At 46.9% G+C, this 14,756-nt stretch overlaps 1 protein-coding gene across 3 annotated transcripts in view; it reads right to left on the bottom strand.

The window, feature by feature from the left end:
- SLC5A6 (solute carrier family 5 member 6) overlaps positions 1-14,756 on the bottom strand; it is a 121,076-nt gene that overhangs the window by 36,022 nt on the left and 70,298 nt on the right. For all 3 annotated transcript variants that reach the window (XM_040348200.1, XM_040348202.1, XM_040348201.1), the window contains exons 9-10: positions 14,206-14,346; positions 2,692-2,821 (exon numbers count right to left, since the gene is read on the bottom strand). In XM_040348200.1, the coding sequence (XP_040204134.1) occupies positions 2,692-2,821; positions 14,206-14,346 (271 nt within the window). The remainder of the gene's footprint in view (positions 1-2,691; positions 2,822-14,205; positions 14,347-14,756) is intronic.

The raw sequence follows: 14,756 nt of genomic DNA, 5'->3' as shown, positions 1-14,756 counted from the left end.
CAGTTTCATTCCAGGACACTGTATTGTCCTGGAATGAAGGTACCTGGGACAGTCCTGCAAAATGCGGGACTGTCCCAGGCAACCCTTCCTGGCTCCTCCCTCCTGTTCAGTGCCCCCACAGCAAACAGCTTCCTGTGGTCGCACCCGAGCCAAGCTTCTTGTGTCCATTCAGACATGGAGCCTGCGGCCCAGACCCGCCTCCTTCTCTCCTCATTGGCTCACTGACTTTGATTGATAGCAGTAGAAGCCAATGGCGCCACACTGCTGTCTCAGCAAATGAGGAGGGGAGTCCTGGACAGTTGAGTCTCTTGTGCAACAATCGCTAGATCTAGATGGACCTTAGGAAAAGTATTAGGGGGTATGCTGCACCCAGAAGGTTTTTATATCTTAATGCATCAAGATAACAACAAAAAAAAACTTCTGCCTTTACAACCACTTTCAGCACTCTGAAACTGAAAAAGTTTTCCCTATTGCTAGAATCACTATTGAGGTATTTTTATATCGCTAATATATCCCCTTCCGTGCGTCACTTTTCCAGAGAGAATACGTTCAATGCTTGAAGTCGATCCTCGTAACCGAGGTCCCTTAATTGGCTTTGTTGCCCTCCTCTGGACTCTCTCACCAGTTCCAGCACATCCTTCTCGAGGAATGGTCACAAGAAACAGCATACTCCAGATGTGGCTGGACCAGAGTCTTATAAAGTGGAAGAAATTATAATCCTATCTCTTGAGTAAAGATCTTTGTAATGCATGCTAATATGCAGCTTGCTTTTCTTGCTGCAGCTTGGCATTGCATGTCATCTACCAGGACCCCCAGATATTTTTCCATCCTGGATTCCCCCCCCCCCCCCCCCCCCCCCCTAGCTAGTAACTTGCATTCTTATTTTTAGCCCCCAAGTGCATTGCCTTACATTTTTCAACGATAAATCTCATTTGCCATGTAGTTGCCCACCCCTTTCATTTACGGAGGTCTTCAGGTTGTCAGGCCAAGTCTCTGACTTCAGTACTTTTATTGCTGATCCGATACAAGTATGCAGCAAGCAAATTCAGAGTGCTGTTGGACTTCATAATATGTGTATGTGAATTCACGGACAGCCATAAAACCAGCATTTTCAGAAGGCACCGACATAAAAACACCAACATTGTTTACCTTGATCCCTTATACTCACTTTACTAGCATTCCCTCACAGAGCCTTCCACTCCTAAATCCAAAGCCGAACTGACATGTGTCAGTGATCTAAGTGTGAGCCTAGTGACTTAGGAAGAGGAAAGTGTTGCAGGTAAGGGCCAGTAAGGGAGTTATGGAGGTTCGGGAGGCTGTTTGAGGGGACGCGGCAGTGGCGGTGCGGCCATAAGGGGCGCACGGGCGCCGCCCCCTCTCTCCTGCCACCTGTCTATCACCATAGATAGATTTATGCATTGTATAAATCTATCTATGGTCACCACTGCCTCCCCCTTAATTGGGTGCCCTGCCCCTCTTTGAGCGCCGGGAGCCTGAATTACAGCGGCAGGGTATTTTTTGGAAGCACCCGATTGGAGCCATAGGTCCCAATAGGCGTAAAAAAAGGTGAACAGCGGGCACCATGCTGGGCGCTCGCAGTTCACTCAGCGTTGTGTTAGGAAAGTGAATATTCATTCGCTCTCCTTACAATGAAATGCATCTCAGCCAATCAGGTGCTCGGGTCTGTTACCTTTCACCTGATTGGCTGAAATGACAGGTGCTGTGACTGGACGCCTATTAGGCGTCCAATCATAGCAGAGGATGGGAGAAGACATCAAGGAGCGTGGAGGACCTCACCGCCATGACCCGCTGCCCCACCGAGAAAGGTAAGTGCCGGGCGGGCAGGGGTTGCACAGTAGCGGCAAATGGATGGGCACAGTGCCTGCAATTGATAGGCACAGTGCCTGCAATTGATGGGCACAGTGCCTGCAATTGATGGGCACAGTGCCTGCAATTGATGGGCACAGTGCCTGCAATTGATGGGCACAGTGCCTGCAATTGATGGGCACAGTGCCTGCAATTGATTTTTTTTTTTTTCGTTTGTTTGCACCCACCCACATTTTTTTTTAGCACCAGCCGCCACTGGGACACTTTCCCACCCATGTTGATGAGATGACGGTTTCTTTATAGCTTATCTAAACCAAGACTTTCTTCAACTTTGGTTAGAACAAAAAATGGCTAAAAACCAGCAAACCCCCCCCCATCACATCTTGTCGCAGGGACATGACAAATAGGAAAGCTCCCAAAAGTGAAAAGAAACCTTTTTAGGCAAATACCCTGTTTCAGTGACAACTGTTTTTTCTATCACTTTATTTCTCAATGACATCAAGACAAGCTAGGAGGGTGAACCCCCTACAATTAGGAAGACAGACAACAATACACGCCTGCTTTAGATACACTATGTAAGCCGAGTCTAAACCTCAAGATAATGATCAGGAGATTGATCAGCAGAGCGAGAGATATTCATCCTTACATTTTTAACAAACATTTCTTCACAACATTAGAAAGTTTGTTCGTTTGAGTAAATACAGTTGCATGGTCGATTTTGACAAGAAGATCCATGTAACTTCATGACTGCCACGACATGCTCCCTGCCACAACAGGCTAGGTAGAACCTGTAGTTCCTGAGGGTATCCCAGGATTATCTACTACATCTCCCCATACAAGCACCTGGTAAGCTGTGGAAATTACCTGGTCTGGCACAGCTTTGATTTCAGGGGTAAAGAGATTATTCTTTTGATCATAAGCGTACATCACCAGGCCGGTCAGACACCCCAAAGCCAGAACCAATTGCTGGCAGGGAAACACAGCATAGCAGGACCTGCGAAGACAAATTTAAATCAGAATTTCTAACTTACAGGCCATTTCAGAATTAGCACGTCAATAGCAGCCAAAGATAAACTCCAACAATAAAAAGGCCACAAATTAAAGCCGAAATCCAGCAATTTTTGCAATAGGTGTAGGCACATTATAAGTCAAGTCCAGTTAGGTGCCATATCACCTCCTGGACTTATCTCTATTACTTATATGTGACAGGTTTATAGAAAACCCCGGGGAGGATACACTCCAGCTGTGAGAGAACAGAAGCACACAGAACAGCTATGCCCGCCCCTTCTCAACTTGCTGCCCATTCACAGAAGCCTTTGTATTTTGTGAATGAGTTTACATAATACAAAGGCTTCTGTGAATGGGCAGAAGCATTGGAGGGACGGGCATATCAGTTCAAGTAACTCTGCTTCTAAAAGGAGCCAAGATCACAGTGTCAGCGTTCCGGAAGTCATCTACCTGTAGCACAATAAACCTGTCAGATATACAGTCAACCTGAAAAGTATCCACAGCGCTTCACCTTTTCCACATTTTGTTATGTTACAGCCTTTTTCCAAAATGGATTAAATTCATTATTTTCCTCAAAATTCTACAAACAATACCCCATAATGACGACGTGAAATAAGTTTGTTTGAAATCTTTGTAAATTTATTAAAAATAAAAAAAATAAACAAAATCACATGTGCATAAGTATTCACAGCCTTTGCCATGACCTTCAAAATGCTTTAGGTGCCTCCTGTTTCCACAGATCATCCTCGAAATGTTTCTACAACTTGATTGGAGTCCACCTGTGGTAAATTCAGTTGATTGAACATGATTTGGAAAGGCACACACGTGTCCATATAAGGTCCCACAGTTAACAGTGCATGTCAGAGCACAAACCAAGCCATGAAGTCCAAGGCATTGTCTGTAGACCTCCAAGACAGGATTGTTTTGAGGAACAGATCTGGGGAAGGGTACAGAAACATTTCTGCAGCATTAGGTCCCAATGAGCACAGTGGCCTCCATCATCCATAAATGAAAGAAGTTTGCAATCACCAGCACTCTTCCGCCTGGCCAAACTAAACAAGCAGGGCAGAAGGGTCTTAGGGAGGTGACCAAGAACCCGATGGTCACTGACAGAGCTCCAGCATTTCTCTGTGGAGAACCTCCCAGAAGAACCACCATCTCTGCAGATTCTCCACCAATGAGGCCTGTATAATAGAGTGACCAGGCGGAAGCCACTCCTCAGTAAAAGGCACATGACAGCTCGCCTGGAGTTTGTCAAAAGGCACCTCAAGGACTCTGACCATGAGAAACAAAATTCTCTGGTCTGATGAAACAAAGATTCAACTCTTTGGCCTGAATGGCAGGCGTCTGGAGGGAACCAGGCTTCACTCATTAAGTGGCCAATACCATCCCTACAGTGAAGCATGGTGGTGGCAGCATTATGCTGTTGGGATGTTTTTCAGCAGCAAGAACTGGGAGACTAGTCAGGATTGAGGGAAAGATGAATGCAGCAATGTACAAAGTCATCCTTGATGAAAACCTGCTCCACAGCGCTCTCGACCTCAGACTGGGGTCAAAGGTTCAACTTCCAACAGGACAAGCACACAGGGAAGATAACAAAGGAGTGGCTACGGGACAACGCAAATGTCCTTGAGTGGCCCAGCCAGAGCCCAAACTTGAACCTGATTGAACATCTCTGCAGAGATCTGAAAATGGCTGTGCACATATGTTCCCCATCCAACCTGATGGAGCTTGAGAGGTCCTGCAATGAAGAATGGGAGAAGCTGACCAAAAATAGGAGTGCCAGGCTTGTAGCATCATACTCAGAAAGACTTGAGGCTGTTATTGGTGCCAAAAGTGCTTCGACAAAGTATTGAACAAAGGCTGTGATACTTATATACATGGGATTTTTTTCCGTTTTTAAATTTTTAATAAATTTGCAAAGATTTCCAACAAACTTTTTCACATTGTCATTATGGGATATTGTTTGTAGAATTTTGAGGAAAATAATGAATTTCATTTATTTTGGAATAAGGCTGTAACATAACAAAATGTGGAAGAAAAGTGAAGCGCTGTGAATACTTTCCAGATTCACTGTGTACAACAGAGATTAGTCTATGAGGGGGCAGGCAGGACCTAACTCATGGTATGCCTGCAGTTTTTACAAAGAAGCCGAATTCATGGAGTATCAATTGTAGAGAGTGACACAGGTTGGTTTTGAAGACAGCACGGGGCCCGTGTCCCCTCAGTCCTAAAGGCCCCTGCTGCTACTACTGAAAAAGAGGTTAAGACATCAATAGACCCGAGGAAGTTTAAAAGGGTGTTCCAGTAATTTTTAATGTTTATTAAAAGTCAGCAGCTACAAAAAGTGCAGCTGCTGGCTTTTAATAAACAGACACTTACCTGCTCCACGTTCCAGCGATGCGCCGGCCGAGGCTCCGCTCCTCTCCTCTCCCCCCCCTCTCCGGCCGGCGTCATTTTAAAGCGGTGGTTCACCCTGCAGAACAACATTGTAGCATACAATTCGGCATTGTAGCGCGAGCTACAGTATGCCGGTCTTAATTTTTTTATCGCCGTACTCACAGTGTAATCGTACATAGTAGATTCCGTCTGCCGCGGGGAATGGGCGTTCCTTTCAAGAGGGAGGGTGATTGACGGCCGGCTCTGGCGCGTCACGCTCCCCGAAGACAGCCGGAGTAGGTCTCGGCTCTTCACGGCGCCTGCGCACAGACTATGAGCAGGCGCCGTGAAGAGCCAAGCCTATTTCGGCTATTTCCGGAGAAGCGTGACGCGCCAGAGCCGGCCGTCAATCACCTTCCGTCTGGATTGGAATGCCCATTCCCCGTGGGCAGTCGGAATCTACTATGTACGATTACACTGTGAGTACGGCGATAAAAAAAAATTAAGACCGGCATACTGTAGCTCGCGCTACAATGCCGAATTTTAGGCTAGAAGAAAAAAAATATGTTTTTTTTAATTTTATAGGGTGAACCCCCGCTTTAAGTGTGGGCACCCGGCCCACAGCTTTCGGCTTCACGGGCGGGCACCCACTGCGCATGCGCGAGCGGCGCTGCGCTATCTGATTGGACAGGCGATCGCCTGGGACCTGTCACGTGTCCCAGGCGATCGCCTACAGGGAGGGGCTGCCAAAAGGCGATTAGACTACTCGCCTTTGCAGCCCCTCGGCGGAAGGAGGAAGCAGGACAGGAAGTCCCACTCCTCCTAAAGCCCCCACTCCCCCCCCGAAAAAATTACATGCCAAATGTGGCATGTAAGGGGGCGAGGAGTGGATTAAGCGGAAGTTCCACTTCCGGACCGCCCGCCGTTGGTTTACGTGGCTACTTTGAAGAGGAATACCGTTATGGTAGCAGCTAGCTACCATAACCTCTGTATCCTCTACAAGTGCAGGCGGTCTGCTTTAGATAAAAGTGGTCTCTGCGGCCGATTCGCAGCGAGATCACTTTTAAACAGTGGGCCCCTCTCCCGTCGCTCTCCGGAGCCGTCAGTAGCAGCAGAGGCGATGGGGTTCTTGTCCCCATTAGGTATGGAGATAAGTGAGGGGAAGATGGCTCCCACCCTTCTCCATATCATGGTGTGGCCTAGCTAATTCAACGTCATCACGCTTCTCACACGGAGACACACCGTTACGGAGTACCACGGACAGGGGAAATCTTGAGGAGACGCCGCATCCCTCCACGTTGTTTTTCCTGCCTGAATTTGACAGCCTAAATGCAAGTGCAACTTTTTAGCAGCATTAAACTATTTTTAAAACGGTATTACGCGATGGGACCTCTTTCTGTTTCTTACCCTATGAGACATTGAGTCACCATCCGCTGCCTACCGACCATCTGGATTGAGTCTTTTGGGAGACTTTAAACCCCTGTGCTCAGAGAGACCGCTGTAATAACGGTCATCTACCTTTGGTAAGGAGACTACATTAACACTACTTTGGGTGTTACACTGGTGGAAGAAGACTCCTCTTTTCACACATTTAATTTATGTGCACCGATGTGAATCATAGCATATGGACTCTTTTCGCTTCTTTTGTTTTTCATTTCCTACTCACAGATTTGGAACTTTTTTTCATTATTTTCATTTTTCTTTGATATATCAATTTTTTCAATTTTGTAATATTGATTCTATTTATGTTCAGTCATTTATTCACACTTGTGTTCACACATTAAGTTTATCACAGTTTATGTACTTAGCGCTGTACCTTGCTATACGTATTGTTCTAAAATTTGGTATCTACATTTTTCTGGTACTGGCAGCTTCCTATCCCATTATCGTGGGAAAATCCTTTTTCACATTTACTTTTTAGCGCAGTGTTTTTTCCTGGTTGGAAAATGTTTTCTTTTGTTGTTTCTTCTCCATATCATTGCAGGGCGGAAGCGACGTCAAAACGTCACTTCTACCCATAGCTCTTAAAAGGGACATTTTCTTTTAAAATTTCAAAACAATTTAAATTAAAATTTTTTCAAATGACAATTTTTTTTTTATTGCATTTCAGTGTAAATATGAGACCCGAGGTCTTTTTGACCCCAGTTCTCATTTAAGGAGGTCCTGTTATGCTTGTTTTTCTATTACAAGGGATGTTTACATTCCTTGTAAAAGGAGTAAAAGTGTTTTTTTTTTAAAATGTAAAAAAACAAAAAAACTGAATAAAAATGAGAGGAAAAAAAAAAAAAAAAGTTTTAAACGCACCCCCGTCCCACCAAGCTCACATTCAGAAGGGAACGCATACGTGAGTAGCACCCGTATAAAAAAGAGATTTTTAATACAGCTTACCTGTAAAATCTTTTTCTTGGAGTACATCACGGGACACAGAGCGGCATTCATTACTATATGGGTTATATGGAGTACCTTCAGGTGATAGACACTGGCAATCTCAAACAGGAAATGCCCCTCCCTATATAACCCCCTCCCATAGGAGGAGTACCTCAGTTTTGTAGCAAGCAGTATGCCTCCCAAAATGGTCCTCAAAAAGAGGGGTGGGAGCTCTGTGTCCCGTGATGTACTCCAAGAAAAAGATTTTACAGGTAAGCTGTATTAAAAATCTCTTTTTCTTTATCGTTACATCACGGGACACAGAGCGGCATTCATTACTATATGGGATGTCCCAAAGCAATGCTTACAATGAGGGGAGGGAGAACATCTCCAAGACAAAAGGATTTAATTTAGAGGTATACTCAAATCATAATAAATCCAACTTAGTTGAGAAAAATAATCTTAAATTTTACTAAAAAAAAAAGAGGAGCCCCCGGAATCCGAGGGTCTCAAACTGCAGCACTGCCTGCCCGAAGGCAGTATCAGTATTCCTTCTTACGTCCAACTTGTAGAATTTTGTAAATGTGTGGACAGAAGACCAGGTTGCCGCCTTGCAAACTTGAGCCATAGAGATCTGGTGGTGTGCTGCCCAGGAGGCGCCCATGGCCCTAGTAGAATGAGCCTTTAATGATACTGGAGGAGGCAACCCTTTCAAGCCGTAGGCCTGAGTGATTAATTGCTTAATCCACCTAGAAATGGTGGATTTTGCAGCTGCCTGCCCCTTCTTGGGCCCATCCGGTAGAATGAACAGCACATCTGTTTTCCGGATCTTCTTTGTAGCTTTAAGATAGGCCTTCATGGCCCTGACAATATCCAAGGTATGCAGCAACCCTTCCTTTCTGGAAGTAGGTTTAGGGAAGAAGGATGGTAATACCAAATCCTGGTTCAAATGAAAACTGGATATAACCTTCGGTAGGAAGGAAGGATGAGGGCGGAGAACGACCCTGTCCTTATGAAAAATAAGATATGGTTCCTTACAGGATAAGGCCGCCAGTTCCGAAACTCTTCTTGCGTTAACTATGGCAACCAAAAATACTAACTTCCTTGTCAGTAAAACCAAAGGAATTTCAGCCAACGGCTCAAACGGTTGTTTCTGTAAACTTGACAGAACAAGATTTAAATCCCACGGACAAAGCGGGGATTTAACTGGAGGTTTAATACGTAAGACCCCTTGAAGGAAGGTCTTAACCAGCGAGTGGGTGGCCAGCGGCCGCTGAAACCACACTGACAGGGCAGAAATCTGTCCTTTGATTGTGCTTAATGCCAATCCTTTATCCACTCCTAGCTGGAGAAAACTTAAAACTCTATCGATGGTGAACTTGCGAGGAAGCCATAGCTTGGACTCACACCAGCCTACATAGGCCTTCCAGACCCTGTGATAAATCACCCTAGAGACCGGTTTCCTGGCTCTGATTAGGGTAGAGATTACTTTCTGAGACAGACCTCTACCCCTGAGAATCAAGGATTCAGCTTCCAGGCCGTCAAATTTAGATGCCGTAAGGCAGGGTGGAGGATCGGACCTTGCGATAGCAGGTCTGGCGTTAGAGGCAGAGTCCAAGGGTCTCCCACTACCATCCTTAGGATTAGTGAGTACCATGCCCTTCTGGGCCATGCTGGAGCTACCAGGATAACTGGTATGTGCTCCACCCGGATCCTGCGCAGCAGGCGGGGTAGTAACTGGAGCGGGGGAAACGCATAAAGAAGTTTGAACTGATGCCAAGGGCAAACCAGCGCATCGGTTCCGCAGGCCATCGGATTCCTTGAGCGGGACATGAACCTGTCTAGCTTTTTGTTGAGTCTCGATGCCATGATATCCACGTCCGGCACTCCCCATTTTTGGCAGAGTGCTTGAAAGACTTGTGGATGCAGAGACCATTCCCCCGGACATAGAGTCTGGCGGCTTAAGAAGTCCGCCTGAAAGTTGTCCACTCCTGGAATGAATATTGCCGATATGCAGGGCACATGAGCCTCTGCCCATAGGAGAATCAAGCTCACCTCTCTCTGAGCGGCTTGACTCCTGGTTCCCCCTTGGTGATTTATGTATGCCACGGCCGTGGCATTGTCTGATTGAATTCTCACCGGGAACCCCTGCAATTTTGACGTCCAAGCCCTGAGGGCTAGTCGAGCAGCTCTGAGCTCCAAGATGTTGATGGGCAACTGCTTCTCTGGCTTTGCCCAAGTACCTTGGCGAGTGCAACCATCCAAAATTGCTCCCCAGCCCGTCAGGCTGGCGTCTGTGGTCACTATCTTCCAAGCCACTGGGCTGAAAGACTTCCCCTTCAGTAGATTCTGGGGGTCTAACCACCAACACAGACCTTGTCGGACTCTTGATGAGAGCGGCAACGGGATATCCAAGGCCTGTGGCCTTCTGCTCCATGCTGACAGGATGGCTGCCTGTAGGATGCGAGTGTGGCTCTGGGCGTATGGTACCGCCTCGAATGTGGCCACCATCTTGCCTAGTAACCTCATACATAGGCGAATAGTTGGTTCTTTCTTGCTTAGAACCAGTAGGATTAATTCCTTGATGGCTTTGACCTTCCTCAGAGGTAGGAACACTCTTTGTTGTTCTGTGTCTAATCTCATGCCGAGATATTCCAACTGCCTTGTGGGCAGGAAAGCTGACTTTTCTCGATTTAGGACCCAGCCGAACCTCTCGAGGTATTGGACCGTGAGGGCCACTGCTCGCTCCAAGCCGGGAGACGAGTGGTCTATGACTAGGAGGTCGTCCAGGTATGCTAGGATCGTGACCCCTTGGATCCTTAGCTTGGCTAGGATTGGAGCTAGGACCTTCGTGAACACCCGGGGGGCCGTAGCCAACCCGAAGGGAAGCGCCACGAATTGGAAATGACGCGAAGCCACCATAAAGCGTAGGTATCTTTGATGTGGCTGATCCTTTTGGAGTGTGGCAGCTGCTGACCGCACGGATTCCATCCGAAATGAGCGGACCTTTAGGTATGCATTTACCATCTTTAGGTCCAAAATTGGCCTGACATCTCCATTGGACTTTGGGATGATGAATAGGTTGGAGTAGAAACCCAGCCCCTGTTCCAGGACTGGTACCTCTACTATTACCTCCTGGGAAAGTAGATGATCTAATGCCGATCTTAATGCGGCTCCCTTCTCCGGATCGTTTGGAATCCTCGACTCCTGGAAATGAGGAGGAGGAAACCTTAGGAAATCTAATTTGTAGCCTGTGGCCACGGAAGACCGTACCCACTCGTCGGGAATGCTGGCTTCCCAAATCTCTGAAAAGAGTCGCAGCCTTCCCCCCACCTTCGTGGGTGGGGGCGCCCCTTCATAAGGTTGGCTTGGGGGCTGGTTTTGCTGGTTTGCGAAACCACTGCTTTCTGCCTCTAGCAGCCTGTCCTTGTGACTTGCTGTTGAAGCCGAAGTTTGCTTTTGCAGGAGGCCGTCGATACTGCTTGGCATTAGAGGGCCCCTGCCCAGGGGAATACTGTCGTTTAAACGCAGGCCCCTGATACTTCTTCTTAGTTGGCAAGAGAGTACTCTTGCCGTTTGAAATGGTCTGAATGTATTTATCTAGGTCTTCTCCGAAGAGTCGTCCTCCATGGAAGGGGAACCCTACCAGGAGCTTCTTGCATGGGGGCTCAGCCTCCCAGCTTTTTAACCATAAGAGTCTTCTCATATGGATAAGGGATAACGATAAACGTGACGCTTGCTGGATAGAATCCCTGATTGCGTCTACCGTAAAACATATGGCCTTAGGGACATCCGAAAATTCTTCTGCCTGCTGGGCAGGAATAAGTTTAAGCATCTGCTTAAATTGATCCGATAATGCTTGAGCGACCCCAATCGCAGCCACAGCTGGCTGTACTACTGCCCCTGCAGTAGTGAAGGAGTTCTTAAGTAGTGCTTCCAAGCGCTTATCAACTGGATCCTTGAACACCTGTATGTTTTCTACAGGGCATGTTAACGATTTGTTAACACATGAGATGGCTGCGTCCACTGCAGGAGTAGCCCATTTTTTGGAAAATTTATCTTCCATAGGATATAGGACAGAGAATCTTTTAGGTGGTAAGAAGATCTTATCTGGCTTGTTCCAATCTTGGAACAAAACTCCCTCTAATAGAGGATGGATCGGAAACACAGCATTGCTTTGAGGCGCCCTCAGTGAGCCCAAAGCTGAAACCGTCGATACCTGGAGATCTGGTACTGGCAAGTTGAATGCCTTATGGACCAAGTCCGACAATCCTTGAATCCACCAGCTCTCCCTCAGGGAGACTGCCCCAGACTCCTCTGTATCCGGATCTTCGATCCCTGAACCTACTTGGTCCTTGTCCAAGAGGTCGTCCAATTCCCCTGAGGAAAGGACCTCCTCTTCTGAGGGTCCGCGCTCGGGCGACGGAGATCTATTCCGCTTACTGCCCCGCATAGCTGCGGCTATCATTTTTCCCATGCTTTTCTGCATCTCTTTTAAAGAGGTGAGTAATACCTCCTCCGTGACCATCTTAGGGTTGGACTGACCCGCGTCAGCTCCAGCCCCAGATCCCGATGGCCCCAAGGCTCCCTGTGGGGAAAGCAGCGGCATAGCTTTGTCCGAGACCTCAGACTCTCTGGGGGAATCCCCACCTCTTGTACCCTCTGACCCGGATGCCATGGTACAATACCGAGGTACACCTGCTAGCTTATTGGTACCTGGGACTATAAATAGTTAAATGCCCAAACACCTGTTTGGGGGATAAAAAATGCTTCCTCTCCCCTAGATGACACTTTTTTTTTTTTTTTTTTCTTTTTTTTTTCAATCTAGGAAAGAAAAAACATTCTGTCCCCCTGAGTAGTATTGCAAGAAAAACTATGAGATGGAAAAGAAACAGCCTATTCCTAGGCTTGAAAACAGTCTTCTGAAGACTGCAATATTCTTTCTGGCCACTGTGTGTCCTCGGCGCCCCGTGCTGCCGCTCTGGTCTTTCCTCCCCAGTTCCCCAGTATTGAATGGAACAAACAAGGAAGGGCCGCCCCTTCCTTAAGCCACCGACCCGCCCTTCCCCCCCAGCAATCTCAAACAGGAAATGCCCCTCCCGACAGGGGGGGGGGGGGGGTTGGGAGGAAGGGACCTCTCTGCTCCAGCAAACTGCAGCCTGCAGCCTGGAACCACGAGGAGGTCAGCGTTTTGCCTGCTTTGCAGGCTCTGAGGAGGAAGACTGAATGGAGCATCGCCTGGAGGCTTGCAGGTAAGCACAGCTCTCTGACACACACATATACTTTTATATCACACAGGCCCCAACTCAATGCTTTTCCAACACTACAAGGGAGGTCACATCTTATGGGGAATAATACATATAGAGCCATCCTATCTTTATGATATGTGACTAGTTTGCCAGATGCAGTGCATAACTTTAGGCATGTCCCCTGTGACCCCCCAGAAAAAACCTGCTAAGAACCAAGTTCCGCAAGTTTTCCCCTCACTTACCTGCTCCATGCCGCAGGACTTTGCCAAGCAAGAGGCCCAATCTTCCCCCATCTCGGTGGGGATGTCTAGACCTTCAGGCCCTGGGTTCCTATGAAGGATCCACTGTCCTGGGCCCATATAGCACCCTGGCAACAGAAACATTAGGTACCCAAAGGTTTTCTAAGTTCTGGGCCCAGGGTCCAGCTCTCTAAAAAGAAAAGCATTATGGGCTATACCCCAAGGGTTTGGGGTCCGGTTACTGACCACTTTAGCGCTGAGGCTTTTTTGGACAGAACCGGTTAGCTCACCTAATCCCAAGGATGCGGAGGCAAGCTAAACCATGACTAACACCTAAGACACTGGCGTAAAAACTGAGGTACTCCTCCTATGGGAGGGGGTTATATAGGGAGGGGCATTTCCTGTTTGAGATTGCCAGTGTCTATCACCTGAAGGTACTCCATATAACCCATATAGTAATGAATGCCGCTCTGTGTCCCGTGATGTAACGATAAAGAAAACGGTGTTAAAACCACACGTGAGGTTTTGCCGCGATCGTTCGAGCCAGAGCAATAATTCTAGCCCTAGACCTCCTCTGCAACTCAAAACATGCAACCTGTAGATTTTTTTAAACATCGCCTATGGAGATTTTTAAGGGTAAAAGTTTGTTGCCATTCCACGAGCGGGCGCAATTTTGAAGCGTGACATGTTGGGTATCAATTTACTCAGCGTAACATCTTTCACAATCTAAAAAAAAAAAAAAAAAAAAAAACGCGAGTACGGTGTGAAAAAAAAGTATTGCAACGACCACCATTTTATTCTCTAGGGTATATGTTTTTTGCTACAAAAACACCAAATCTCAGAAAGAGGCTCAGTCCCTTAAGTTGTTACAATGCATGCATGTTGTGCCTTGCCACAGGCACATACACTGGGAGTCCAAACATAACTTGGCTTAGCCAGTCATAAGTGGACAGAAGCTTTCTTTACATGTGTCCACAATGACAGTATTGTAGGTGGGCACAGACAGGAGGTCATAATAGCTGCCCTCATAGCTCACTTTTTGGCAAGCTGCCCCTCTCTAAATGTTGGGCTAACCATGATAAAGAACGGAAAATATGCAAAAGCGCCACACATTCCCTTTATACATCCCCACTCACATGACGGCCTCCTTCTCTGTCCGGGAACTGAGGTAACGCTGCACTTGAGCCTGGTTCACTCCATACAATGACAGCATCAGGAAAATTCCTCCAATACCCAGGGACCAGACAGAATGACGGGTGAATGGATCTGGGTTGAAGCTGTAATGAAAGGAAGGGTCATTTGAAATTACATAGTTATATAGTAGGTGAGGCTGAAATAAGACAAAAAGTCCATCAAGTCCAACCTATGTGTGCGATTATATGTCAGTATTACATTGTATATCCCTGTATGTTGTGGTCCTTCAGGTGCTTATCTAATAGTTTTTTGAAATTATCAATGCCCCCCACTGAGACCACCGCTTGTGGAAGGAATTCCACATCCTTGCTGCTCTTACAGTAAAGAACCCTCTACATAGTTTAAGGTTAAACCTCTTTTCTTCTAATTTTACTGAATGATCACGTGTCTTATTAAATTCCCTTACAGCGGACATTTTTTATCCCTATTGTGGGGTCACCAGTACGGTACTTGTACATAGAAATCATATCTGCTCTCAAGTGTCTCTACTCCA

Source organism: Rana temporaria, chromosome 4 (genome assembly GCF_905171775.1).
Source record: "Rana temporaria chromosome 4, aRanTem1.1, whole genome shotgun sequence".
In the NCBI taxonomy this organism is placed as follows: domain Eukaryota; kingdom Metazoa; phylum Chordata; class Amphibia; order Anura; family Ranidae; genus Rana; species Rana temporaria.
Note: the sequence above shows the minus strand (reverse complement) of the source record. Positions and strands in the feature narration are given on the sequence as shown.